This window comes from Zootoca vivipara, chromosome 5 (genome assembly GCF_965207765.1).
Source record: "Zootoca vivipara chromosome 5, rZooViv2.hap1.1, whole genome shotgun sequence".
NCBI classification, from domain to species: Eukaryota; Metazoa; Chordata; class Lepidosauria; order Squamata; family Lacertidae; genus Zootoca; species Zootoca vivipara.
The window spans coordinates 37,022,152-37,048,931 of NC_142588.1; the positions used below are offsets into that span (position 1 = coordinate 37,022,152).

Consider the following 26,780-nt stretch of genomic DNA (forward strand, 5'->3'; position numbering starts at 1 on the left):
ACAGACCCTATACCACTCTTCTTTCTATCATGCCAAGACAGTAATGGGGAAACTACATTTTTCTTTACCTCATTGTCACAAATTAAAACATTTCACAGGAAAACCCTAAAACAGTACAGAATATAAATAAGAGAGACCAGTAATCGAGGACTCATCAAATTAGCCATCAAATAGGTCCACCCCTAATTTCAATGGGTGTTGATTCATACCAATTATGCAGAGGTGACCTTAACTCCAATCAATATGAGGACGAAGAGAAGTCAAAATCATTCATCTGGCTTATCATTTAGCTGCTTTCGAAGAAACTTTATTGAATGTAAATAACAAAACTGAACAAAAACAAGTCGTTTTGTGTAAACGAGTCACAAGCATAGTTTTATGGAATGATATGGAAAAAGAAGATCACTTTTGTTGTACATAGCTTTAAATATAATAAACCTGTTATAAGTTTTATAAAAAGTTCACGGTGTGCTGCTGACCTCCAGATACACCTATTTTCTGGTTTAGAAGGTGGTCTACACTTGGTACTTGGAAAAAACCACCTGGATAAATAATTTGTTTTTAAAAAAATCCAAGACTAACAATAGAAGACTAAAAACACACTGGCACTTACACAATTGTGTCCAGGTTCCAGAAATTCAGCTATCTTATTATTATTATTATTATTTCAAAGTCTAGATGCATGTTTTATACCAGTTCTAAAGTGACACTATGACACCTAATTTCATGAACAATCAGACCACACTTGTATTTCTTATATCCATGCTGCCACAACGATACTGAGTGACAATGGTTCCTAAAATTATGTTCAAGGATCTACCAATGAGATCTTATAGACATTTTCAATCAATGTCAGTCATAAGCCATTTGTGGCTTGATCTATGGTTACTGGTGAAATTGCAGCTATAAAATTTAGAGCAGTGATCTCCATAGGGCAATCTACTAGATGAAAAAGTCCTATGGGTCAGGAAGATGTTGGCAGTGAGTTTGAGGCTCACAAGGGCCCATGTAGACATAACACCTAACTATGGTTTGTTGCCTTAATTCTGCTTAAGATCCCACAGTGAACCTGTGACTCAGTGAGCTAAGGGGAAGTATGGAGAGATATCAGTGAAACCTGCTTGTCAACCTTGCAAGCAGAGGTGTTGTAAAGATGGGAGAATGCTCTCAACCATGGTTTGTTTGACATGGGAATGATCATACAACTGTGGTTGATTCAAACCATGGTTTGAAAACCCATCTCAAATTTTGCTTTCACTTCCTAGTTTGTGGCCAGTCCTTAAGCATGGTCAAAACAAATCCAGGTTAAGCATTATGTCTGCACAGGAGCAAGGTAGGGGAGTATTCCATGTTGTCAGTACAAAAGAAAAAGGAAAGCAAATATAGGAATAAGCTGCTTGTGTTAAAATAGCACAATGATTCCTTCCCAGTAAAAACTATTTTTTGTAGAAAGAGCAGAAATTATTGATAGAAAGCCTCAAAACTGAAATATGTATTCAGGTATGCCTTGGTAACTTAGCACACAACTAGCAGTTCAGCTGAACAGAATTTAAAAGTACTTCACTAGAAGTTCACACGTTTACATGCATGTCTCTGGAGATTTGCTGAAAATTGGAGGATATATTTAAAACAGTTGACAAAATCTATACACTGGGGAGGGGTGCACTGAAAGAAGAAACGGTGGGGAATTTTATCCTGAGTAAGAAGGCAAATCGTTTTCATATTCCTGGGATGTGCACTCCCATCCAAGCCCTTTAATTTGGCAGTGTTAAATAGCCACATGGTCACTTTTAAAAAGGTTCTTCTTAAGGATCACGGACTCAGTGATTGCCATTTGTAATGCAAGAGGTGCTTGGGGAGTGAAGGCAAGGCAGAGTCTTTAAATTTCAAAGGAATGTTAAACACACTTCTACAAACTATCTGCCCCAACAGGGGGGAAAGAGGGCAAGTCCCACTGATATCAGTAGGCTATGATTCAAGCAATGGGACTTATAAGTGTTTCTGACAGTGCACTCCTACACACATCGACTCCAAAGTAACTCTCATCAAGTTCAATGGGGCTTACACTCAAGTAAATGGGTGTAGGACTGCAGCCTGAATGTGCCTGATCATGCCCAGTCAGATCTAATCACAGTTATGTCTGCATATGGATCAAATATTGAATCATTATGACAGAGATGTAATATTGGAGCGTCCACCCGGGGGAGCAATAATTTTCTGTGCAGTACGTCTTGCAACATGGTCATCGGCTTGAGATCCTAAAAGAAAAATGGCACACAATGGAATGCTTTCAAATATGTAAATCAAGAAATGTGTTCATTAATACAACACAGCCTTATTATGAGCACCACGTGATTGTTAAAAGAGTATGTCTATGGAGATTTGTTCATGCTGACACAGGAAATGGAACGGGTACATGTAGATTAAGTATATTATATTCATTATATTATATATTTTATTTTATATTTATTACTGCACATTTATCATGAAAGGTAGCATGGATAATTCTGCCATGTATTATCGGAATCATGTCCTTTGAAAACTGAACCATAATATGCTAATTCCTAAAGATAGGAAATCTTTTACTCCTTTATAAGAACGTAAGGAAATGAAGGGGGCAGACGCTAAGCACTTCTAAAGACACGTTAATTTCAGCGGATGAGATTTATGTTTGCGCTTCAGTTCCCCCATTGAAATTAATAAGGTCTGAAAGTACTTAACTGTCTGGACTATGTCCAAAGGTATTTTCGAACAGCTCTTAAGAGCTAAGCATTTAGGATTAAAAGAAGATTAAACACTTCTGGAGTTTCACACTTGGATCGAGTTAAAATAAAAGGTGATCCAAAATAATTACAGCATGCTGAAATGAATAATGACATCATTGATCAAAGGAAATCTATTATTACTGTTTATCACTTACAAAGCACCCAAAATGCTCTAAGCACCATAGGGAGGTTAAAAGGTAAGACACTTTCTAAAATCTAGGGAGTTTTAGAGGTTGCCACTGAAGGTCCTCTTTTGTCCAAATCACAGGCTTTTAATCTTCAGGATGAACAAGTGCTACTTAAGCCAGAGGGCAGGGAACCTCAAGCCTAGGAGCCAACTGCAGCCCCCATTCTCCCCACTTGGCCCTTAGAAATCTCCCCAGACCACATTCTCTACTAACCCTGCTTTGCTCCCTTACTTGAGTACTTTTGCCTGCCAATAATGTATCCCTGACAATGCCTCTCATTTCCCCGGAGGATAGAGAGGGATGTGTAAGTGTGTGGAGAAACTAAGCTATTGTACAAAATTAAAATCTACATTCATTACTCCACCCACTTCTGCCCTGCCCCATCCAACTCTGGTGTGTGGACCCCAGAGGATGTGGGCCTGGGCTGAAAAAACTTCCTCACCCCACATATCCAACTGCTTCCATATCACAAATGTACATTCAAGGACCCCTTCCTTGTTCCAAGTCCAAGAGTCCTAGGTGATCTCCCAGTGCGGAGCATGCAATGGGCAGCCCCACCCTGCTCCCTGCCTCTCTTAGTGCTAAGTGATGCCCTTCTGGCATCACACAACCATGGCGACAGAGGGCTGCATCCAGTGCTCCATTTGTACCACCCTTTGAGCGCCAAGGGTGGTACATTCCGAGTAAGCTGGCAAGCCCAACTGGAAAGCGGGCTTAAACGTTCTCCAAGCAGGCATGAAGCTCCCATTCAGTGAATGCTATTTGGGGCAACAGCAGCACAGCACTTGAGTCAATGAGGTGCAAAGGAAAACTGGAACAAGGCACACAGAATACCCCATTCATGCCTGTTGAACAAGGTAAAGGTAAAGGTAAAGGGACCCCTGACCATTAGGTCCAGTCGTGACCAACTCTGGGGTTGCGGCGCTCATCTTGCGTTATTGGCCGAGGGAGCCGGCGTACAGCTTCCAGGTCATGTGGCCAGCATGACAAAGCCGTTTCTGGCAAACTAGAGCAGCGCACGGAAACGCCGTTTACCTTCCCGCTGTAGCGGTTCCTATTTATCTACTTGCACTTTGAGGTGCTTTCGAACTGCTAGGTTGGCAGAAGCTGGGACCGAGCAAGGGGAGCTCACCCCGTCGCAGGGATTCGAACCACTTTCTGATCGGCAAGCCCTAGGCTCAGTGGTTTAACCCACAGCGCCACCCGCGTCCCTGTTGAACAAGGTACTCGCCTTGAAAAACAAGGTACTCGCCTTCAAAAACTGAATGTTGCAGTGTGAGTAACGATCCACAAACTGGAGTGTCAAGCAGGGGCGTAGCCAGGATGAAAATCAGGGGGGCAAGGGGCGGGGCCAAGGGGCAGGGGAGGGGCCACAGCGGGGCAAGGAAAGCGTCATTTTCCCTTGCCAGCTTTCTCTCCTCCCGCCCCGGCGATGGCGGAGGAGGAGATCGGAGCAGCCCGATTTCGGGCTGCTCCGACTCCCTCCTCCCCCTCCGCGATCGGCAGGGGTGAGGCGGAGCCAGGATCAGCCCGATTTCGGGCTGCTCCGACTCCCTCCTCCCCCTCCGCGATCGGCAGGGGCGAGGGGGATCCAGGATCAGCCTGAAATCGGGCTGCTCCGATCCCCTCCTCCCCCTCTGCAATCGCCGGGGCAGGTGGAGGGAAAGCCCCAGAGCCGCGCAAAGCGGTTGCCTGGCTTTCCCTCCGCCCGCTCCACAGCCAGCCAGGGAGAAGGGAGACGGCACCGGGCGGGCAGCGGGGCAGGCTGGCCAGCGGCCCTGCTTCTAGGGGGGGCAATTGCCCCCTCCTGCCCCCCTGCCTACGCCCATGGTGTCAAGTACTAGGGCCCAACAACCTGAAAGGAGCCATAGTATGCAAGTCCATACCCAAGTGACAGTACTAGACCACAGAATGACCATGCAACTCACTGATATGACTGGACCTTGATGCATGCCCACCAAAATGCACTGCTAGGCCACCACCGTAGTACAGAGAGTGCAGATTAGCTTGCAGCAGATAAAGTGCTTGTGCACCATGGCAGGCGCCCTTAGTCTTGGGTGCCAAAGTGTGAAATTAATAAAAACAGCAACAGGTCACCTTAAAAGGCCACAGAGCCATGCCAAATGAAGTGCTTAAGATGCAGCCACATCAGTTCAGCCACTAATTCAAATTTTATATCATGCCTAGCATGTAGCAACAGCAGAAAACACAACCCTTAAATTCTAGTACAGATACCAGTTCTCTAAATCTGGAATGGGCTTCAGGTTGTGACCCAGATCTGGGCTTTGACTAAAGTGTCAACAAAATGTGAGCTTCTCTTTAAGTCAGCATTCTCTTTATCCACATGAATTTGCTGTTTATTTTGTACCACCCCATTAAAAAAATCAACTTACCAGACAGGCTGAAGCCTGACTGATGTAGGTTACGGATGGGAGGAACCTGTATTTTGCCTGAACAGGTAGCTATTCTTGAGGTAGGAGTTGGGGCCACAGCTTTAGCAGTTACTATGACATCGTGAACTGGTCCGTCATAAAGCCCACGAGGAACACCATGGATTTCTGCAAGCTATAAAAAAGTAAGAGGGAGAATCACAGTTGATTGAATGTTTGCTGGTTTTCCTGGGGGTATATTCATGACCAAATGTTTGGTGGTTGTCACTAAAACAATGTTAATAGTATTATTATTTTCTCCTGACCAAGGGTTCTCAGTACAGCTGTCTCCCCCTTTCTCCTTGTAATAGGACAGAACTCAACAGAGCAAGACAAAATATTATTATAAGAAGTTAGCTAGAGCTACTCTTCCTCTGAGGAGTATCATTCACACATGCTAGAAGTTAGCTAGAAGTAAGTAATGGTTTGGCCTTGGGCATAGGCACAGAAATGCTGTCACAAGAGACTCTTTAAAGAGGAAGTGTTTTGCATTTTGAAGAAGCATTTCTGCTCGGTTGTTTGCAGATGGTTATACAGTGGTACCTCGGTTTATGAACACAATTGGTTCCGAAAGTCTGTTCATAAACTGAAGCGTTCATAAACTGAAGCGAACTTTCCCATTGAAAGTAATGGAAAATGAATTAATCCGTTCCAGACGGTCCGCGGTGTTCATAAACTGAAGCGTTCATAAACTGAAGCGAACTTTCCCATTGAAAGTAATGGAAAGTGGATTAATTCGTTCCAGATGGGTCCGCGGAGTACTTAAACTGAAGCGTTCATAAACTGAAGCATGGGTGTAATTGGTTCCGGAAGTCTGTTCATAAACTGAAGCGTTCATAAACTGAAGCGAACTTTCCCATTGAAAGTAATGAAAAATGAATTAATCCGTTCCAGATGGGTCCGCGGTGTTCATAAACCGAAAATTCATAAACCGAGGTGTTCATAAACCGAGGTTCCACTGTATACTCAAGCTGACACAAACATAGACATGAAGGTGAAACTTGGAAAACTAGAATATCGTCGAAAAGTGCATTTATTTCAGTAATGCAACTTAAAAGGTGAAACCAATATATGAGATAGATGCATGACATGCAAAGCAAGGTATGTCAAGCCTTTATTTGTTGTAATTGTAATTATTTGTTGTTGAGCAGGCAATTATAAATGGAATGTAATTAATGAAATGTAATAGCGACGTTTATTTTTGTATTATTGTAACTATTTGTTTTATTACTGTGGAATTTCCAAAAGAAAGCATTTGTAAAAATTAAAAGAAAAATTAAAAAATAAATAAATTGCATTACTGAAATAAATGCACTTTTCGATGATATTCTAATTTTCCGAATTTCGCCTTTATTTTATAGTGCTGCCAATGACCATGGGCAGTTAAACAATGAAATTTGTCACCAGAAGTGGCAAGGGCTACTGACTTTGCTTTAAAAGGAGGTTAGACAAATTCATGGAGGATAAGGCTCTCCGTAGCTACCAGTCACGATGGCAATATGCTGCCAGTTGCTGGGGAACAACTACGAAGGGGTCATTGTACTTGTGTCCCAGTTTTGGGCTTCCCACAGGCATCTTGGAAAACAGGACACCGGACTAGATAATCCAGCAGGGCTCTTCTGATGCTCTTCCGTTCTGTGTTAATGCTTGCTTTCCAGGAAGTTATTGTTAGACAGGAGGGCAAGGAGGGAAATGTAGACAATCGGAATAAGCGCCCTGAGTATCAAAGGCAACTGCCCAAATGAATTACCATCATGAGCAATCACTGACTGCCCTATTTGGAGCCCAATTACGGGCGAGTTTGCAAACCTCCAGCTCAGCCTAAATGGAAGGGTATGTTTTGTTAAGAACTTCATTCCTGGGATGATTAAAAATGACAGAGTGGGCTGCATCTTTCACATGCAGCGCAAACACAGTTTGATTGGTAGCCTACAGGACTTTTAAGTGTCTTCGGCTAGAATCTGACAGAGTTAAGAGTGGCTCTTCCTTCCCTCCACCCCATTTCACTCCTTCCAAATGTGTGTAAAAAGTAATAAAAGTGTCAACGAGGCAGATAAAGCTAGGACTCAGTATATAGCTCCCTATGGATACAAAATGGTAGCTACTTTCCAGGCACCCCAGAAAGTAAGGAGGGATGAGATCTTAGCATTTATTTACTGAAGGTTAAGGGTATCATCCAGGGCCCTGAAGCATCTTCTTTCCATGTGTGCACTCCATACACTGAAGGTTCCTACCACCAACCAACCTGTTCTCTTCAAGGTAGCCTTCCCACAGACACAGAGGTAGGTGTGTGTTGGAAGATTGTGAGCACCCAATTGTGCGTGTAAAGGGAGCAAAGGACCAGGTGGGGCATTGCTACTCACTCATGCAGGCCACCAAAAGGTCTTCTCCAAGGTAGTACTGCACATAGAAGAAGTTGTGTTCAAATGCTCCTTAAAGGTAAAGGACCCCTGACAGTTAAGTCGTCTGCGACTGGAGGGAGCTGTCGTTTGTCCGCAGACAGTTTTTCTGGGGCATGTGGCCAGCATGACTAAGCCGCTTCTGGCACAACGGAGCATCACAACCAGAGCAGCACATGGAAACGCCGTTTACCTTCACACCGGAGCGGTCAACACAACTGACGTTTGCTAGAACGTCAACTGTGGCAACCCTGACAATAAGTAACGTTTAAATGAATCATAGAATTGTAGAGTTCAAAGGGACCACAAGGGTCAACTAGTCTATGCAGAAGCCCTGATCAATATGGGATTCTGGGGGGCGGGGCAAGTTGCAATATCCAAACTGGGCCTGAGATGACCTGTCTGCTCCATTCATAGCACTGCAACTCCTAACAGCAAATTCAGGGGTTGGGTGCCCTTGAGGCTGCAGCGAAAATGAGGTCACTGAAAAACAGAAGGGAAGTATCAGTATGCTCAAGGAATCCCAGAATATATATATATATATATATATATATATATATATATATATATATATATATGCCCTGGGGGGCAAAGTTCCCCCACAAAATAGCACAATGAGGATTAATCCTGCTCAGTAGTAACTACAGCTTATAGAGTGAAAATGGAAAAAAAAGATTAAAAGAGCAGAGGCTGGAGGAGCAGAATGTTCTGCTTGATGGGGGAACGGTTGCCAGGACATTCTGTTGCAGGCCACACTTGTTCATGTTTATTATGATGCTTGAAATTTCAGTAGTAATGCACCTACTGACATTGTATGCTCATTTTAATGCCTGACCACATGGCACTCATGCTGGGGACAGAGTGAGAGAGTCCTACAAAGAGTGGTAGCACGCAACTTGGTTAGTTGCCCTTAAATGCATTCCTGGGCCACAGTCCCATTCTGCAGGAGTACGTTCTGTCCACCTCTGTCCATAAGAAATACCAATTTACAAACCCATGATTGGTCACCGCAGAAATGAGCCTTCTGCCTGCACACTCCCTCATCTACCGATGCATTTCACTTCAGTTATCAAATCCTGGCATTACCCTTTCCTTTCCAACCAGGATTGCAAACCATAGTTTGAAGGTTGTTTGCAAAACTGGTTTAGAGGACAAAATGACCCAAACACAACCACGAGCTATGGTTTCTGCAAAAGAGAAAGTAAGCAACTGAGTGTCTGAGGGCAGGAGAGGAGAAAGGACTCCCGGCTCCTTGTCCCATGCTGGGTGCAGAGGGAGAGGAGGAAGTTTGTGAGAACCCGGCTTGGTGATGATCAACAGGTAGGAAATATTTCTGGAGGGTACTACAAGGTTTACCTAGTTTTCATCTGTGCTACCTCAAGGGATAAAGATTCTAAGAATTTTGAAGGATTAGATTCCTGAAAGGAAGTGGAAGATGAGAACTTGCTACAAGATACATTCTATAGTGATTTTTATTTCTCATTGAACTGAGGATTCATTGATTGTCATGAAGTTCCTACTTGAGGATGCAAATTATCCTAGATCAGTCTGTACATATCTAGGGCAGTTTATGACCCATTGGCTGAACACTGACTGAACTTTTTTTTGACATGCCCAGCCTCCGGCCAAATGTCTGCCTAGCTGTGCCAATTCTGTCTCTGAGATTTATCAGTTGTCTTAACTATTCAAACCCCTCTTATATATGAGATTCCAGGCCACAGCTGCAGTCCACTTATGCCCGTGCAATTCATAGCATGAGGCTGCAATAAGGTGAGAGGGAGCCATTTAGGAAATCCAACTCTCATACCTAGTTTTCACCATCAGCCATCTGCTAAGCTTAACACCCAATATGAAAACCATCAAAATCCGCTACTAAATATGTCAGCTTTCATTCTCAAGCCCTAACAGCTTCATTCCAGAAAAGCCTGCTTAAATATTGCACAGTAGATCTGATCATACTGAACAGCTCTTTCCAGATCCTGTGATCAGCAGTTTTTTTTTGCAACTGCATCCAAGAGACAAGGAAGCATTTCATCAGCAGTGGCCAGGAAGGAGTTTCATGTATGGAAATGTTCTCACCCTGTTTCTTGCTTTTATCCTTTTGTAAACAAAATCAGGGAACGTCTTTCGAGGGATGAAACGGCCGACTCCCTGGGTGACAAAGAGGTTCCCATCTTCCAGCACAACCTTCCCTTGGCTTATCACCACCGTAGGGACACCATGACATTCTGTTCCTTCGAATATGTTGTACTCTACATTCTGGCAAAACCAACAAGAGATTCTTGATCAGCTTCAAGATAGATTATATCAAAAGGTAAGTGTCAGAGGGTCACCATGGTGGGTTGGATGCGGAATGTTCATAAATGCCAACTGAAAATGTGCACACAAACAGGAAGTGGTGCCCACGGCCTGGTCAATGTGCATAATCTCCAGGTGGCTCTGAATGATCACACACAGCTTCCAAGGTATACATAGGGTACTCACTGAAACTTACATGCCGGTAAACACAAATAGGATCTGGCTGCATAGCATGTTACTATACTGAAATTGGTAAAATTCAATGTTCAATCTTTAATGGATCTAAGGTTGGGGGGAAAAGCTCTCCCTCACCTGCTTGCAAGCATTAATAATAGCTTGAACTGCAGCATTTTGTAGGTGACACTTTTCATCACTTGAGAGATAAACATGATCTGCTAATGCCTGAAGATCAAACCACAGTTAAAGGCAAAGCTGGAAAAGAAGCGGGCAACCTTAGCTGGATTACATTTTATCAGAGCTAATTATTAGATCAACATTATAAATGATGAAACTTCTAATGTGCCGAAGAAAAGTAAAAGCAGCTAGTTCTTCTTTTACCAAGTTGTGAGTTTTTGCAGAGATGATCTTTGTAGCTTTTGGGTTCCAAATCACCAAATCAGCATCAGAACCCAGAGCAACCCGTCCCTTCCTGGGGTAGAAGTTGAAAATCTTTGCTGAATTTGTACTGGTCACTGCTACAAATTCATTTTCGTCCATCTTCCCCGTTGCCTGGAAATGAGGGGAAAGAGGGAAAGAAGGGAGGGGGGATTTCAGAAAGAGAGATCCGAAAACCATAGACCACTGGGGTGTGGAAAGCATGCTCATTGGACAAGTATTGCATTCAGGCAAACAGATTACAGTCTCTGGCCTTAATCTGTCATCTCATCCCAAATCTATCCTCCTCCTTGCTGAGCTCCTTTGTAATTCATACTGCAGCTTGTATGAGGGGGAAAAAACTACTTATTTTTGAAGTACTGAAGATCCTGGGAACAAGTGAAAAAAGAGGGCTGCCTACTATCATGCCCTTCTTGTAAGCATCCCAGAAAAGTCCAACCGGCCAATGGTGGAAAAAGGATTCTAAACCAGGTGGATCAAGGTGGTTCAATCCAACACAGCACTCTTACTGTGACACGGACAGTAGGGATGGTACATTAGGAGTTGATGGCCACTCATTTAGGGGTGGGCAAATATTTCCATTTAGTTTCTCTTGTGTTTCTCATTGTTTTCAATCTTAAAATCAGTCCTCCACAATTCTGCATTTGTTTGTTTGATAAAGTCCTCATGAGGATTTATCAGCATTTAAGTGTGAATTTCTCATCATATATTTCATTTTATAACTTTTATATATTGATTGATCAAACAAACAAACAAACAAGCACTCAAAGCCGTTTATATACATTTTTGCCCAACATGCACATTTTGCAAAACAATGCTCCTTCATATAGTGCATCTTCTTGGTTATTTTCACTAAGATGTGCATTTCTTTGCACACTTTAGTGTATGCATGTTTGTACACATTACTCAGCTGGAGAACTGCATTGCAAAGTTCAGAGAGTATGAATTTTGAAGGGCAGCTGGGGTTTTGTTTGTGTTTCTGTAGTGCAAATTAGGTACACTTGCCTTTGAATGCCAACTGAAACCAACCCTACCTGTGACTGCACTCCATACCAGAGTGGTAAAAAGTATAATAATAATAATAATAATAATAATAATAATAATAATAATAATAATAATAATATATTATTATTATTATTATTTATACCCTGCCCATCTGGCTGGGTTCCCCCAGCTACTCTGGGCACCTCCCAACAGAATATTAAAAACACGATAAAACATCAAACATTAAAAACTTCCCTAAACAGGGTTGCGTATCCTTCAGCAAACCTGGAAGTATTTTTTCGGGTTTCACCACGCACGCATGCGCAGAAGCGCCACCTCCGGTTATGAATTACTCGGGATCCAACTGGAGCTCCGGAACGGATCCCATGTCCAAACGGAGGTACCACTGTATTCCATTTGTATTGGATCACAGAATCTAGGTAGGAACTCAATGCTACTTCCTTGTCAAGGCAGGAAGATTCATTGACTTGCAACAGGTTGTGGTTCAACCCTTGTGGATCTCTAGTTTCAGTCAGTGGTATTCAGATGGTGTTCCAGAGGCTTCTCAGGAAGCTTAGCAATGGCATTTAGCCTTCCCTGGATTGCCTACTGTTTATGAACTTCCCTCAAAGACTGTGTGGGATGCATTTCAAGTTCACGCAGGACAGTGGTGGGGCCCAACCAGTTTCTTATGAACCAAACATGCACCAATGAACATGCCCCTGAACATGAACGGTACAGAAAGGCTTCCCGAAAGGGACAAACTCTGCAAACTGCTGGTTTAGCCAATACAACACAGTAAGATGTCTAACAACTTCAAGCCACACCAGCATCCTTTGCTTTTCAGAGCGCACTAGATTCTGCTGAACTGACTCACCACGCACTTTTCCCAAATGACCGACATTCGTTCTTCAATGCCATTTGTTCCTTCTGGGATGAGGGTGAAGTTATCCTTTCCGACGGCCTTCTGCGCTGTGGTGAAGGTGCAGTGAGCACTGCCAACCACTTGAAGATCCCCACTAATTAAAACAAATGGCAAGCAAAGAGTGAAATGGGGGGAGGGGCTCTTTGCTGGTTGCATAAGCCAATTTATCCAACGTTTTCCTACCGAGTCTGAAAATCTGGGGTGATTTTGATTTGTTGTAAGTTGAAAAGAAACAAACAGCTAATAAAACTTTAAAGAACTGGTGGATTTTTAAAATCATTCCTTAGAGGTTACAATAGAGGTGAACAGGGGCAGTAGAGGAAATAGACTGTCAACTTTATATTCATAATCAACCTTGATTCTGCCATATTTTTTAATTGTGCCGATTTCAACAGTACAAAGTGACAAGATAAATGCCACAGTGACTTAAATTCTAAACAAAAAACTAAAAATGGGCAGCGGGGGGGGGGGGGGAGAACCTGTGTTTGGCCTCAATGCAAAGAGGTGAGATACTTATCTCTTCAATGACTCCTAATCTCAGCCACATTGCAAATGGTAGAAAAAGTTGCCTGGAATGCAGGGCTAGCAGCCATGGTATGGGGGCAAAAACATATAAAGCCACACTACTTTTTTTAAAAAAACAATTTGAGTAGTACATTTATATTTCACTTTTCTTCTGAAGAGCTGAAGTGGGGCCCCCTCCACATTTAATCCTCACAACAACCCTGTAAGGTAGGGTAGCCTCAAGGGCAGTGTCTGGACCAGTGTCATCCAGGGAGTTTAATGGGGACTGGGGGCATGAACCCTGGTCTTCCAGGTCCCAGTCAAAGGCTGCCGTTTATTCCATTTTCACAACTTTCCCCAAACTGTTAATTTCCACATTATATTCAAGTTATATATGATGTAAAAGCCACTTCTGGAACCATAGGTGGATATTGTGCAAGTTTAGTGCTCATACCCAGGTGATTTGCTTCCAGCAAAAAAAATCCATCTGCAAATGATATGGAAATGAGAGGAACGCACTCTCCACCATGGTTGCAATCCAGATGGAGAAAGGAATATTGGCACACATGGAAACCAGGTCCAAATAAGGAGGTTTTCAGGAGAGCCACTAGCTCTTCTCATGCTAATCATCACATTTGAGCTGCAGTCTGTTACTTGGTGTTTCCAGAGAAAGGTCATTCTATTCTTGAGGACTTACCACGCTAACAGGGAACTGAGATGATCGGGTGTTGTAGGATCTGGGCTAATGGGAGGAGATGTCACAAAGGCAGCAGCCTTGGCCCAGTTCTTGCTCCAATAATGAGAGCCATCTGTAGCAAGACTGGCTGTAATTGGCTCTCCATACACAACTGTGCCTGAACAAACAATGAACAGTCACCACCACTGCAGTATGCATATTGCTGCCATCAAAAGGAGCTGCCCCACATCTCCCCCACCCAGGAACATCCTATGGCACAAAAATGTGTGTTATGCACAGCCCTTTGGAAGCAGAAAAATGTATATGAAACAAACAAGCATGCTGTATCTGCATATATATATATATATATACACATTCAAATGTTAGAAATTTGACTTCCCTGGTCTTAACCTGAGACTCCCTTGAGCTAAATTCCAGTGTCTGTGGTTGAATGGCAGTATACCGTTTAGATACTGTGAAAGAGAACAGTGTATTGGAGACCAACCTGTCTCAAGAGGGATTTTCAAGACAAGACCGTGCAAAAGACCTTTCACAGAAGATGGCATTTCTTAACCTTAAGGCTTCTGAATGCAACCAAAGATTTTCTGACAGCAGGACACGATGTTGTCCGCAACACTTTCAGAAGTTTGTCATCTCCAAGGATGCTCAAATGAGATGAAAGAATGTCAAGTTCATGCCTGAAAGATATTCTGAATCCACCACTAGCGGTCCTTGCTTGATCTCCTGCAGAAAAATGTCTGCTATGCACCATCATTTTAAATGTCTGGGCATTTAAATTTCCCTGTTCAAAAACTGCTGACTTGACAGGAAGTCCTCATCAGTATGGAAGCGTGAAACAGGACTTACCTTTTCTCTTGGCTTGAGCGATGACATCGGCAGCCCCTTTGCTCATGACTTTTGTGACATATAAGGGGCAATTGGCTTGTTTCGCTATTGTAATGGCACGGAACACGGCCTCCGTTTCAACCTTTGGAAGCATGAACACAGTCAGATACTTACTTCACAATGTCTGTTTCACCTGAGGCAGCTTGCCTAGGATTCAGTTATGATTTATTGTTCTACTTGTTCTTCATAAGTCTACCCTACCCACAACTGCACTCACAGGAAAACTGCAGTTACAGGGAAATATGGAGAAGTTAGCATTAATGTCTCCTCTGATATCGATTGATTTCAAAGACATGAATAATTCAGTCAGACAATAATTATTACTGGAAGAGACTCAAATGTGGTTGTTGTTTTTAAAAAATAAATAAATACATAAATGAAAGAGAATGCATGTTTATTCAGAAGCAACTCCTGCTGGGTGGAAGGGGGTTTACTGCCTAACAAGCGACCTAAGAGTGCCAGCCAGAACAATAAAACCCGGCAGAAGTAGCGTTGTTTATATAATGACACACTGACCATCCTTTTAGTCTCATGACAGATTGCAAAAGCACCAAGTGTCAAAATCTATAAGCCAGGGGTTCCCAACAAAATTTTCTCGAGGACCCCACATCGAGCCGCTATTGTGACAAGGACCCCCATTAATTCCTAATCCTAAAATTAAAAAGTGAGAGCTAAATTAAGAGTCTTTTTATATTTATACATTTTTTTACAGTTACAACAGAGTACTCCATCAGTATACAGTTAGTTTTAATTTTCAGTTCTTAATGAGATGAACCACTTTTTAACCAACGGTCCATTTTTAACTACGCGAACTGTAGCTTCTGCGAAAAACAACGCTTTGTTTACAAACACTACTGTTTTGCAAAGAGGCGGCGCGTGCCAGGGAGGAGGGAGGGGAATGGAGAAGACAGGGTACCTGCGCAGTAGCGCACAAATGAAGCCGACGCGCGCAAAGCATCTTGGGGAGGTGAGCGTTAGTAGAATGCGCGCGCTGCCTCTTTGCAAAACAGTAGTGTTTGTAAAGCGCCACCTAACGGCATATAGCAGAACTACTGCCTCTATCTAATTCTAGTTTTGCGCTAGACTCTGCTCATGCAGGAAGCGGCCAAAACAAAAAATCTGTTATCATATAAAATATATTTAATATATTTTTTATTCTAATAGCATCTTGCGGACCCCTCTGGCATAGCTCGCGGACCCCTGGGGGTCCCCGGACCACCTGTTGGGAACCACTGCTATAAGCTATACAGGAATCATAGTCATGGTGTCCTCCAGATGTTGCGGGGTATCATCCCTTATAATTAAGTCTGTTACCATTAAGTTGTGCTAGCTGAGAGGAATAGGAATAGGAATTGTAGTCCAACAACATCTGGAGCAGAACCTATAACACCCCCCCGATAGATACACTGTTTCATTCATCCTACCTATGCTGATGTTCATTTCACCGCAGCAAAACACTTACTGGATTTTATTCAGAAACGGTGTAGCTCTACAATGATTTGTAGTGCATGATGTTCTTGCATGTGACATTCAGTGCTTAAGCGTGGGCATCGCTCTCTTATCGAAAGGGGACTTTGGAAGGCTTTGTGAAGTCTGAGCATGGCTCGGCCATTCACGTGTGAATTTAACCCTCAATGGGATTTCCCAATTTTATTTTACTGAGTAGAGTTGACAGTAATGCTGTGGGAACCTACTTAATATTACCTCTTCTGGATGACTGAGAACGTGACCCTCTGGACCAGTAATCCCCAGCTCCAAAAGTCTTTTTTGTTCCTAAGTAAATGAAGAAATATGGGAGAAGCAATAAATGAAAGGTGCAGAAATCTAATTTGAAACTTTAGAATGCTATCTTTTTAAAAACACCACCACAATCATTTATTATCCATGACAATTAGAGCGGTTAACTTCCTCATTTATATGTGCAACTCAGCAGCATAACCATTTGCCTGCTGCAATTCTCTGCTTGGTAGTTTACAAGGCAAGTCTAAAGTGTTATCCTGTCTTAGGGTGGCGGGAGGGGTGTTCCTGAAACCATTCTTTAAAAAAGGCAAGTTATTATCAAGGTTGCCAAAAGAGGAAGAATTTTAAAAATAGAATTCTGATAAATGATTTTAGCTGATTGAATATGTATAATAAGTACCCATCTTTCTAACATCCTTGTTCCATCTCAATGATCCACATTTAAAAAACAGCAACAAAACAAAGTGTGTCGGTGCAGTCCAAAATAATTTCTCCAAGGATTTTGGATCATGGAAAGCAAATTTATTTTTTTTCCGATTTGACCAACTAAGCCCAAAAAGCATTGCCAGGAGGAATGATCTCCCCACTCCTCCCTCCATGCACTGTTCTAGGAGTTCTCCTGACCAGATTTGGGGAGGTTTAGGAGGTGCACGGTGGCAGTGAAAGAGGAGAGGAGAAAAGTCTTGTTGTGCTATTAAGACACATGCTGGCTTCTGCTAGTACAACAAACAAGTTGAACCCATGCATTATGTCTATAGCCTTTACTGTATGTGTGTGTGTGTGTATTAAAAAATTAAAATCAATGGCCAGGGTAAAGATAAGCATCTTCAGCATTTTCTGAAAGCTGTATTATGTAGTTTGTTTATACAGAAAAACCAAGAGGCACCCCCTCTGCTGACCTTAATACCCAAGGAGGTCTGTAGGAAAGGAGGTGGTATTTTAGGTATTTGGGACCTGAGTTGGCTTTTCAGACTAACATGAGCACATTAAATTGGGCGTGCAAACAAATGCAGCTGTTTGAAAATAGGTGTTATATTTGATCTAAGTGGGACCCTATCCAGTAATCTGGCCGCTGCATTTTAGACCAGTTGAAGTTTCCAAGTAACTTCTAGAGCTGCTCCTTGTAGAGAACCTTGTTATAATCCAATCTGGCAGCTACCAGAGCCTGCAGTACAATGGCCAAGTCAAGGTTAGACTTGGATTTAATGTATTGTTATTGAGGTATTTTAGTGATTACAAATCACTTTCTCAGAAGATTGTTGTGCAAAGGGGAAAGTAAGCCTTCTAAATAACTAGTTATATTCTGACAGGCAGTAAATCTCTACATTGTAATTTCAAGAGCATTTAATCTTTTGCAATCCAGGGCAAATGTTTTTGTCCTTGAAGTGCTCTGGAGACATTTATTTCCATGCTTTTGTTCTTTGCCTGCAAATACACTTGAAGGTCACCCTCTGGCTTTTTAATAACTATGTTGAAAACCCTAAAACAACCACCCGCTCTGGTGATACCTATATGCTTTGGATCAAAGTATGATTGTCGGATAAGAACAAAAATTCTCTAATCCCAAGCAGATCAATGTCTTCAGAAGGGCTTCCAACTTTTCAATTGATGATAATTTAAGAATGCCCTGGGGGTGAATATTAAGGATCTCTGTAAAACAGAACAAGGAATATACACAAACCTAACCTGATTGTATGTGTGTATGTATGTGTATACAGTATAGGTGTGGGAGACACACACACACACACACACACACCCCTCTCCTTTTCTTTCTCTCTCTCTCTCTCTCTCTCTCTCTCTCTCTGAGGTTTCAGGTGCCTGGCATTTAAATACACAAGGTTGATACACAAGCATCAGCAACCACACGCAAACTACTTTAAACTGTTTACCATGGAAGACCCTTAATAGATTTCATGTACTTATATGCCACTTTCCAACGGTGAACTACATTCAATGTTTCTCACAGCAAACACATGGAAAGGACAACATGCCCATGTCCCCATGGTATGAGGATACTCTAGCCTGCTGTGGTGCTCATCTTTTATTTTATTTTTTAAAAAACTTTTGTATGTTTTTTTTTTTTTACAATTGTAACTTCGAGGCATATGTAGCTAGTGACAAACAGATGTTATCAAATGTCTAGCTGGCATATATATGCATATTTTCCGCAGTGCCATGAAAAAGTGCCCAAAGATTGGAGGGTAAAAAAGGTAAAGGGACCCCTGACCATTAGGTCCAGTCGTGACCGACTCTGGGGTTGCGCGCTCATCTCGCATTATTGGCCGAGGGAGCCGGCGTATAGCTTCCAGTTCATGTGGCCAGCATGACAAAGCCGCTTCTGGCAAACCAGAGCAGCACATGGAAACGCCATTTACCTTCCCGCTGTAGCGGTTCCTATTTATCTACTTGCATTTTGACGTGCTTTCGAACTGCTAGGTTGGCAGGAGCTGGGACCAAGCAACGGGAGCTCACCCCGTCACAGGGATTCGAACCGCCGACCTTCTGATCAGCAAGCCCTAGGCTCAGTGGTTTAACCACAGTGCCACCTGGGTCTGGGTACATTGTTCTGAATCCATATGGCTGCTTCTATGCACTGCCGTATGCTACTTTTTGTTGGTCCCATTTCTCTCTCTCTCTCTCTCTCTCTCTCTCTCTCACACACACACACACACACACAAACACACACCTTGATCCAGAATCAAGTTAAGATAAAGTACAAACTTGTACTGTAGGCCATTATCCTTTACAAATTACAGATGGATTCGATACCTTTTAGGATACCTATAAGATCATCTCGCTCCTTATACACCCAACCAATTAATGGACTCTGCAGATGAGGGCCTCCTGCGGATACCATCTCATTAGGAAGTTCATTCTACATGATGTAGGAAGAGGGCCTTTAGTGTGATGGCACCTACCCGTTGGAACTTGTGCCCATTACAGATCAGACCGGCACTGTCTTTACAGTCTTTTCAGCACCTACTGAAGACATTTCTTTTCCAACCACCCTTTTAACTGCATTGGATTTGAAATTGTTTTCATTGCTGATTTTTTAATTGCTAGATGCTTTGGGATACTTCATGGGAAGTGATTCATAAATGAAATGAAATAAACACTCTACCTCATCAATGATGTCTCCGTTTTCAGCATGTACTTGGGCAATGGCGCCCAGATCTCGAATAATACTGAATATCTCATACATCTGCCAGGAAAGAAAGAAAAATGGTGGAGTCTGATCATGCTTATGTTTTTCAACCAAAGCATAGTTGAACAATAGTTTGCATCTTGTGTATATATATTACCTGAGCATCAGTGCACTGGAGTTTGTCTTTATAAGCCATGAAAACAAGAAAGGAGTTCACACCTTAATGAAAGCAGAAGAGAATTAATGATTGCTACTGAAAGATGATCATCAGTTACCAGGCTGCATAGCGTGGCCAGCTTATGATACAAAACTAATCAAGGCTTAGAATCTGAATTGAAAAATGTTGAATAAAATCTATGCTGTGAGCCATGAGCTTGCTTATTCAGAAGAAAATGCTATCAAACCCTAAGTGTCTGATTTAACATTCTTAGCAGTCAAGTCAAATACACTGGTATGACTCTGAATTCCTCATCTATGCTAAGTGGACAGTTGTCATTAATGCATTTTCTTTCCAATGTCAAAAGTGCAATTAGTTAGGAACCACAGTGTGCAGATACATACCACTCAGGTATATACCACAAGTCTCTGAACCTATCAAATTCTTTTTTAGACAATCTGGAGCAATAGGCTGTGTTCATGCATTAAGCTGCCCTATGTTAATTTCTCTGTATGACTTCTTGGGTTGCAGAATTGAACCAAAATCCCTGACAGTTTCCAATTATATTGTTAGAATTTATTGCAGCATTTAAATAAACATGAGAAATCTGACATTGGATTACATGACCCATTTCCATGTATTGGTTAACTTAAAATCTGAGCGTTGAGTTTTGTAGGAACATACAAAGCTGCCTTAAACAGAGTGAGATCATCAGTATCCTCTACACCAGGCATAACCAAACTGCGGCCCTCCAGATGTTTTGGCCTACAACTCCCATGATCCCTAGCTAAGAGGACCAATGGTCAGGGATGATGGGAATTGTAGTCCAAAACATCTGGAGGGCCGAAGTTTGGGGATGCCTGCTCTACACTGAGCGGCAGTGGTTTGCCATGGTTTCAAGCAGAAGTCTTTCCTACCCTCACCTGAGTGAGAATGTCAGGCAGTGAACCCAACCTTTTTCATGCAAACATATGTTCTACCACTGAGCTATGGCTCTTGTGTTTCACCATCAGTTTCTTTGATAGATGGTGCGCTGTGTCCCCGGAAAGGATTTTCCTGCAAGGTTTCCCAATCTCTTCCTGGTAATGCTTGGCATTTTCCTTCCACTTTCTTCTGGGGCTACTCAGCGTGAACTCCTTCAGCGGCATGGCCTATAGCAAGCAGCCCCTTCACCAGGGTGCAGGGCTGCTGTGTGATGAGTGGGACTATGTGGGTCTTGTGGCACATGATTTTGTGAACAGTGAATAATAGTGAGTATAGTCATACTAATGGAAATAACCATGTGGCCAGTGATGGATCATGCGACCAGCTGTGCTCGTTCTACAGGCACAATGCAATTGTGAATGGGAATAATGGTTAGTTCTCTTTACTAATAGGAAAGTAATACTAGAGAACAATTCTGATTAGCAGGAAATAGTGTGGCCGTGCAGATGGTCCTGGTTGTATGGGAATAGTGCCAATTCCTTGGGAAACATAAGAATGTCGCCCCATTCACACTGTCACCCAGTTCTCTCTCTCTCTCTCTCTCTCTCTTTCTCTCTCTCTCTTTCTCTCTCTCTCTCTCTCTCTCTCTCTCTCTCTCTCTCTCTCTCTCTCACACACACACACACACACACACAGTTTAGAACCACAACACATGGAAGTGGCTTCCACACCACAAGGAGCTTGTTGCAATGAGGAATGTGTGGAACTTCCCACTGGGATGCCTGGTTCTGACCAAGTAGCTCTTGGGTGAAATTTCTGACTCCCTGAGTGGGAAACCACATCAGAGCCATAGCTTATCCTAGCTTCACAACATATTTAATCTGGAAGGATTCAGCTTTCTTCCCAGAAGGTCCTCTGTGTGGGGGGAAACCAAGATGAAGGTTGGAATGCAAAGGGGGTGAGCTGCCTGCAGGATTCTTCTTTCCCCCACTATCATTGCCACAGTGGAATGATTTTATGTAGATTTGATTGAATAGTAATTCAAAAGTGGCAGAAAAGACAGAAGCATTCAAGTAGCTGCCTAGATGTTCACTTGGTGGACCTTCTCGGAAGCAACCTGAATGCGACACCCAGAATGGCTGTTTTTGTTTGGTTCGTTTTGGTACATTTGGGCAGCCTGGTAGCATAGGATACCAAAAGCCCTCTCAAGTATTCCACATCCAAGTCATAGCCGGCACCTTAATGGGAGTGGGGGATTCTAGTTATAACAATGTCTACCTAAGGGTCAAACCAAATTAAGGTGGGATGCTATTGAATGTTGCTCCACAACACTGGATATTGTCAGGCTTAAGAAAGAAAGCTTGTTTTTTTACTGATGGTTAACTAATTTTCATCGTCCTGTGTGTCTGTACTGAGGCACGGGTGGCGCTGTGGTCTAAACCACAGAGCCTAGGGCTTGCCGATCAGAAGGTCAGTGGTTTGAATCCCCGCGGTGGGGTGAGCTCTCGTTGTTCGGTCCCTGCTCCTGCCAACCTAGCAGTTCGAAAGCACATCAAAGTGCAAGTAGATAAATAGGTACCACACTGGCGGGAAGGTAAACGGCGTTTCTGTGCGCTGCTCTGGTTCACCAGAAGTGGCTTAGTCATGCTGGCCACATGACCCGGAAGCTGTACGCCGACTCCCTCAGCCAGTAAAGCGAGATGAGCGCCGCAACCCCAGTGTCATCCGCGACTGGACCTAATGGTCAGGGGTCCCTTTACCTTTATGTGTGTGTATATATGTGTGTGAACACACACACACAATAAAAAGAACATTTAAAATACTTATACTTCCCAAATATTGCATTAGAGGACAAATGATCTCCAATAATCAAAGAACACAAAAACTGAGTTTTCCGAAGGTGGAAAAGCACTGCATGTTAGGACATCATATCCATAAAATGATAAACACATCTTGTCAAAAAGGATATGCTTCCCTCATCTATTAAACATCATTTGCTCCCAAGCTAAAACACTCTTTTGCATAATCTAGCAGTTTATATGTGGTGGGATCTTTGCCTCCCAGTGTTGCAATATTCATGTCTTTTTGCAACTAGGAAGCTATGACAGTCGTAAATCTCCATTCGCTTGTTACTTTCTATGAAGTGCATCTTCGCACTTACCTTTGTCTTTGACGAGAGCCTCCAGCTCTTCTTTGATGCTCTCATGCCAGCGTGTGATGTCAATATGCAGAGAATAATCACAACATGCTTTGCTGTCAGCACACTCCCTCCACTGGTCATAGGCGGTCAGAAGGTTTGACCCAGATTCAGGGAACACATGGTCAACTGGAGAAACAAATGCATTCATTGGACGATGAGGGTTCAGTTGCCTAATATGGGTAGGGTATCTGCAACCCTTCAAGGTACTGTTCAACTCCAACTCCCATCAGCCTCAACCAGCATGACCAGATGCCAGGGATGATGGAAACTAGAGTCCAACAACACCTGGAAGGCAATGGGTTTCCCACCCCATATCTATTGAAAGATACTTATTTCAGGGAACATTTGGGGTTTGTTTGTTTTGCATTTACATCTCACCTTTCCTCCAAAGCAGGCATAGGCAAACTCAGCCCTCCAGATGTTTTGGGACTACAACTCCCATCATCCCTAGCTAACAGGACCAGTGGTCAGGGATGATGGAGCTGTAGTCCCAAAACATCTGGAGGGCCGAGTTTGCCTATGCCTGATCCAAGGAGTTGCAAGGTGAAGTACATAGTTCTCCCCAAACCCATTTTATCCTCACCAGAAGGCTGAGGGACTATGACTGGCCCAAGGTGAGCTTAATGGATGACCAGGTATCTAGACTCTGGTTTCACAGGTCCTAGTTTGACACTCTAACACATCACACTGGCTCTCACATCAGAATAGGTAGTACCAAAGATCTGCAGGGTCTATAATTATATTTCAGACAACCAAATTTAAGACTATAACCAGGCAGGGGAAGGACATACAAAATGTTGTGAAAAACAAAAGTTCTGCCACACCCAAAGGGTTGTTGTTGTTGTTGTTGGGCAATACGCACCAACCGAGTGGCAACAGCGGCAGGGTTGACGAAATAACAAAGTCGTCTTCAGTATCTTTGCTTGCTTTTATTTACAATTATATACAACACACTCCTCTACTCCATTCCTCTATATCTCACACTACACCATAGCTGCCAAGTTATCCCTTTTTTAAAGGGATTTTCCCTTATGCTGAATAGGCTTCCTCACGAGAAAAGGGAAAACCTGGCAGCTATGCACTACACCACCACACCCATGAACCATTTGGGTAGCTTAAATACAGAATTCAAAATAGTCAATTCCCCAATCACATTACAGTGAGCAAACTCTACCTTCCATTATTCAAATTAGAAAAAGCTCACAGGTGTGTTAATATTCAGATCAAGGTTACAAACACACACCTCTGTGTAGCACCATTGACCACATTGGTCTTAAAGGAAAAAACCTAACAGTTGTACCACAATGACATGGGGATATGTTTATGCAAGTCTACAGTACAGAATGCATTGTGGGAGCCCGGGCATGTATTAAAGGCTAATTCATGTGGCCAAATGAGCAGTGAGTTGCAATGCAAGCTTCTTAGGAGTGGTGCTACTGCCACTTACTGCGGGGGACTTGGTAAGCAGCAAGGTGGCAGGGCCACTGTGGCTGTGCAGGCACACAGTCAGAGCCAACCTGATGCTCCCACCATGCTCCTCTCCCTCCTGCTAAGAGGCAGTCACACTGCTGTGGGGAAACTAGTGCTGTGGCCCCACCTCACCAAGTGAGCGACCTCCAATTAGCTAGTTTTCAGTGACCGATTTTCCTGCTCTAACAACAAAAGGAATGCAGTCCACAGCAAGGGCGTTACGTACGAATCATGGTGGTCCCTCCTGCCAGAGCTGCTTTGGTTCCTTGATAGAAGTCATCAGCAGAGGTCATTCCCAACACTGGCATCTGCAGCCTAGTGTGGACATCTATCCCACCTGGCATAACTAGCTGGCCGTAAGCGTCAACCACTTTCACACCTCCAGGAACAACCAGATTTTCCCCAATTTGTCTGAAAATGACATTAAAAGAGATTGCTTGCAAGTTTCATTCAAGGAGGACAACAGTATATAGATCTCCAACATACTGGTTTGGATCCAGACTAAATTCATTGAACTAAGATCCCAGCAATTAAATGATGACTTAAATCCCATTGATTTAAATGGCAATCAAGTACTGGTAACGAGATCTGGGGTAGTGAAGATGCTGCGGACGACACCGCCCATCAGCACCAGCCAACATGGCCAATGATCAGGATAAAGAGAGCTATGGTCCAAAAGTACAGGAGGGGACCACATGGACTACCTCTGAACTAGATCAGCTCACTGTGTTCCTGATGCTTATAACACTGCTTTCGGAAATCTGCTTTCTTACCAGACTCTCCTTGCTGAAATGCTTTCTACATTCACAGTTAAATGCTCTAGTACTCAACAGGGAGCAAAGGAAAGTGCCACCTGAGCACAGCCTTAGGATTATAGGTATATTTCTTTTGCAACCTTCCAACAGTTTGACTTAACCCCCCCCCCCCCAAGGTGCACTCCTCAATTGTCTCCCAAGACTGATGGATGTCAATCATACTTTGGGGGCATTCCCTGCGATCCTCAGATGAAGAGCAATATAGAAAACAAATAAATAATCGTAATAATCTTGATCCATAGGCTCCCCGTGTGCTCTGTACCATAGTACTGAATGTGTTACTTTCATGTAGTTGTGTAACAACAATTATATTCTGTCTCCTCTATGCTTTGCTTATATTGCAATTAATGTATCAGAGAGCAATGAAAGTAGATCAAATTGTACACAAATATCTGGAATAAATAAAACTGTACTCCAAAATATTTTTCAGCAACTTACTTAATCAAGCCATCTTCCACATAGATATCTGCATAAAATGACTGATCATCATTGACAATCTTTCCTCCTTTGATGAGCAGCCGGTCACTCTGATTTAAAAGCAAACAAACAATGATTTCCAAGCTAACCAGACTTTACCTAAAGGTGACTTTAGGTATACATTCAGAAACAGACTATATAAAAATGCCTGGTGCAAGTTGAGTGTTGGTCTCACGTTACAGCTGAGATTCAGATTTCGTCTAAGACATGAAAAGTAGCTGGTGTTATTTTGTCTAGAAATGCAAAAGAATGTAATACAAAAAACAAAGGCAGCAAAAATTGTTGGTGTTTCTGGGCTATCTGACCTACTGGTAGGAATTGTGTGTTATAAAATTTAGAAAATACACTCATCAGCCTTGCCTGACTTATTTTTTTCTCAAATGTTACTGTAAAACACAGTGCCAGCTAGGCAGCTCTTAATTAAGATGGCTAGAATCCCACATTTTTCTCTCAAAACGGGGAGCCATGGGTTTCTGGTGCAAAGCCTTTGTTGATTTCCCCTCTTGGCGCTGTCTCCAAGGATATTACAAGGAATCAGGCCTATAATTTGCTGAAAGGTGACTCATTTTGAGTTGACCTCTGTTAGCAATTCCAGGGAATCTGCCAGCTGCTGGAGAATGCTAAGGACTCAGAAACACATTATCAGAATAAATGCAGAATAAGTCACACAGCAAAGGAAAGTAAGTATATAGAGAAGGACAGTATCCCATCCTAACAACAACAAAAATTTAGTGGTTTGTAACTGAAACTGATTTTTTAACAAAGAAAAGGAATTTCTGAAGGCATGTGGAATTGGCTTCCTTGTTACATAGCCTGGGGCTGTAGGCCTTTATAAATGCAACAGTACTAACAAGGAAAGTATCAAGGAGTTAGCTATGGTACTTTGATTTACAATACCCTTTCAAGGACCTCTTATAACAGGATTTAGAGTACCCAGGTGGCCTTCTTCCAAGTTCAAGTTAGCCCATACCAGTTTTATTTCATAGACCAGGGGTCAGCAAGGTTTTTCTTGCCTGGGCCGGATCGGTTCCGCAGACATTCCTCTGTTGGCCGGATCATGCACCCGCCCACAATTTTCTGTGCATGCGCAGGCACGATTTTTGGTGCTGTGGAAGCAAGTCCCTGTGCCGCGTCGGTTTAGCACAGCGCACGAGCAGCTCGGT

At 42.9% G+C, this 26,780-nt stretch overlaps 1 protein-coding gene across 2 annotated transcripts in view; it reads right to left on the reverse strand.

The window, feature by feature from the left end:
• Positions 1-291: 291 nt before the first annotated feature.
• Positions 292-26,780, reverse strand: part of DPYSL4 (dihydropyrimidinase like 4) — a 33,462-nt gene continuing 6,973 nt past the window's right edge. For both annotated transcript variants that reach the window (XM_035137779.3, XM_035137781.3), the window contains exons 2-14: positions 25,579-25,667; positions 24,552-24,736; positions 22,817-22,981; positions 19,732-19,793; positions 19,551-19,631; positions 16,394-16,462; positions 14,651-14,771; positions 13,805-13,961; positions 12,556-12,697; positions 10,638-10,808; positions 9,861-10,040; positions 5,347-5,518; positions 292-2,258 (exon numbers count right to left, since the gene is read on the reverse strand). In XM_035137779.3, coding sequence (XP_034993670.2) covers positions 2,167-2,258; positions 5,347-5,518; positions 9,861-10,040; positions 10,638-10,808; positions 12,556-12,697; positions 13,805-13,961; positions 14,651-14,771; positions 16,394-16,462; positions 19,551-19,631; positions 19,732-19,793; positions 22,817-22,981; positions 24,552-24,736; positions 25,579-25,667 — 1,686 coding nt within the window. In that variant the 3' untranslated portion in view covers positions 292-2,166. The remainder of the gene's footprint in view (positions 2,259-5,346; positions 5,519-9,860; positions 10,041-10,637; positions 10,809-12,555; positions 12,698-13,804; positions 13,962-14,650; positions 14,772-16,393; positions 16,463-19,550; positions 19,632-19,731; positions 19,794-22,816; positions 22,982-24,551; positions 24,737-25,578; positions 25,668-26,780) is intronic.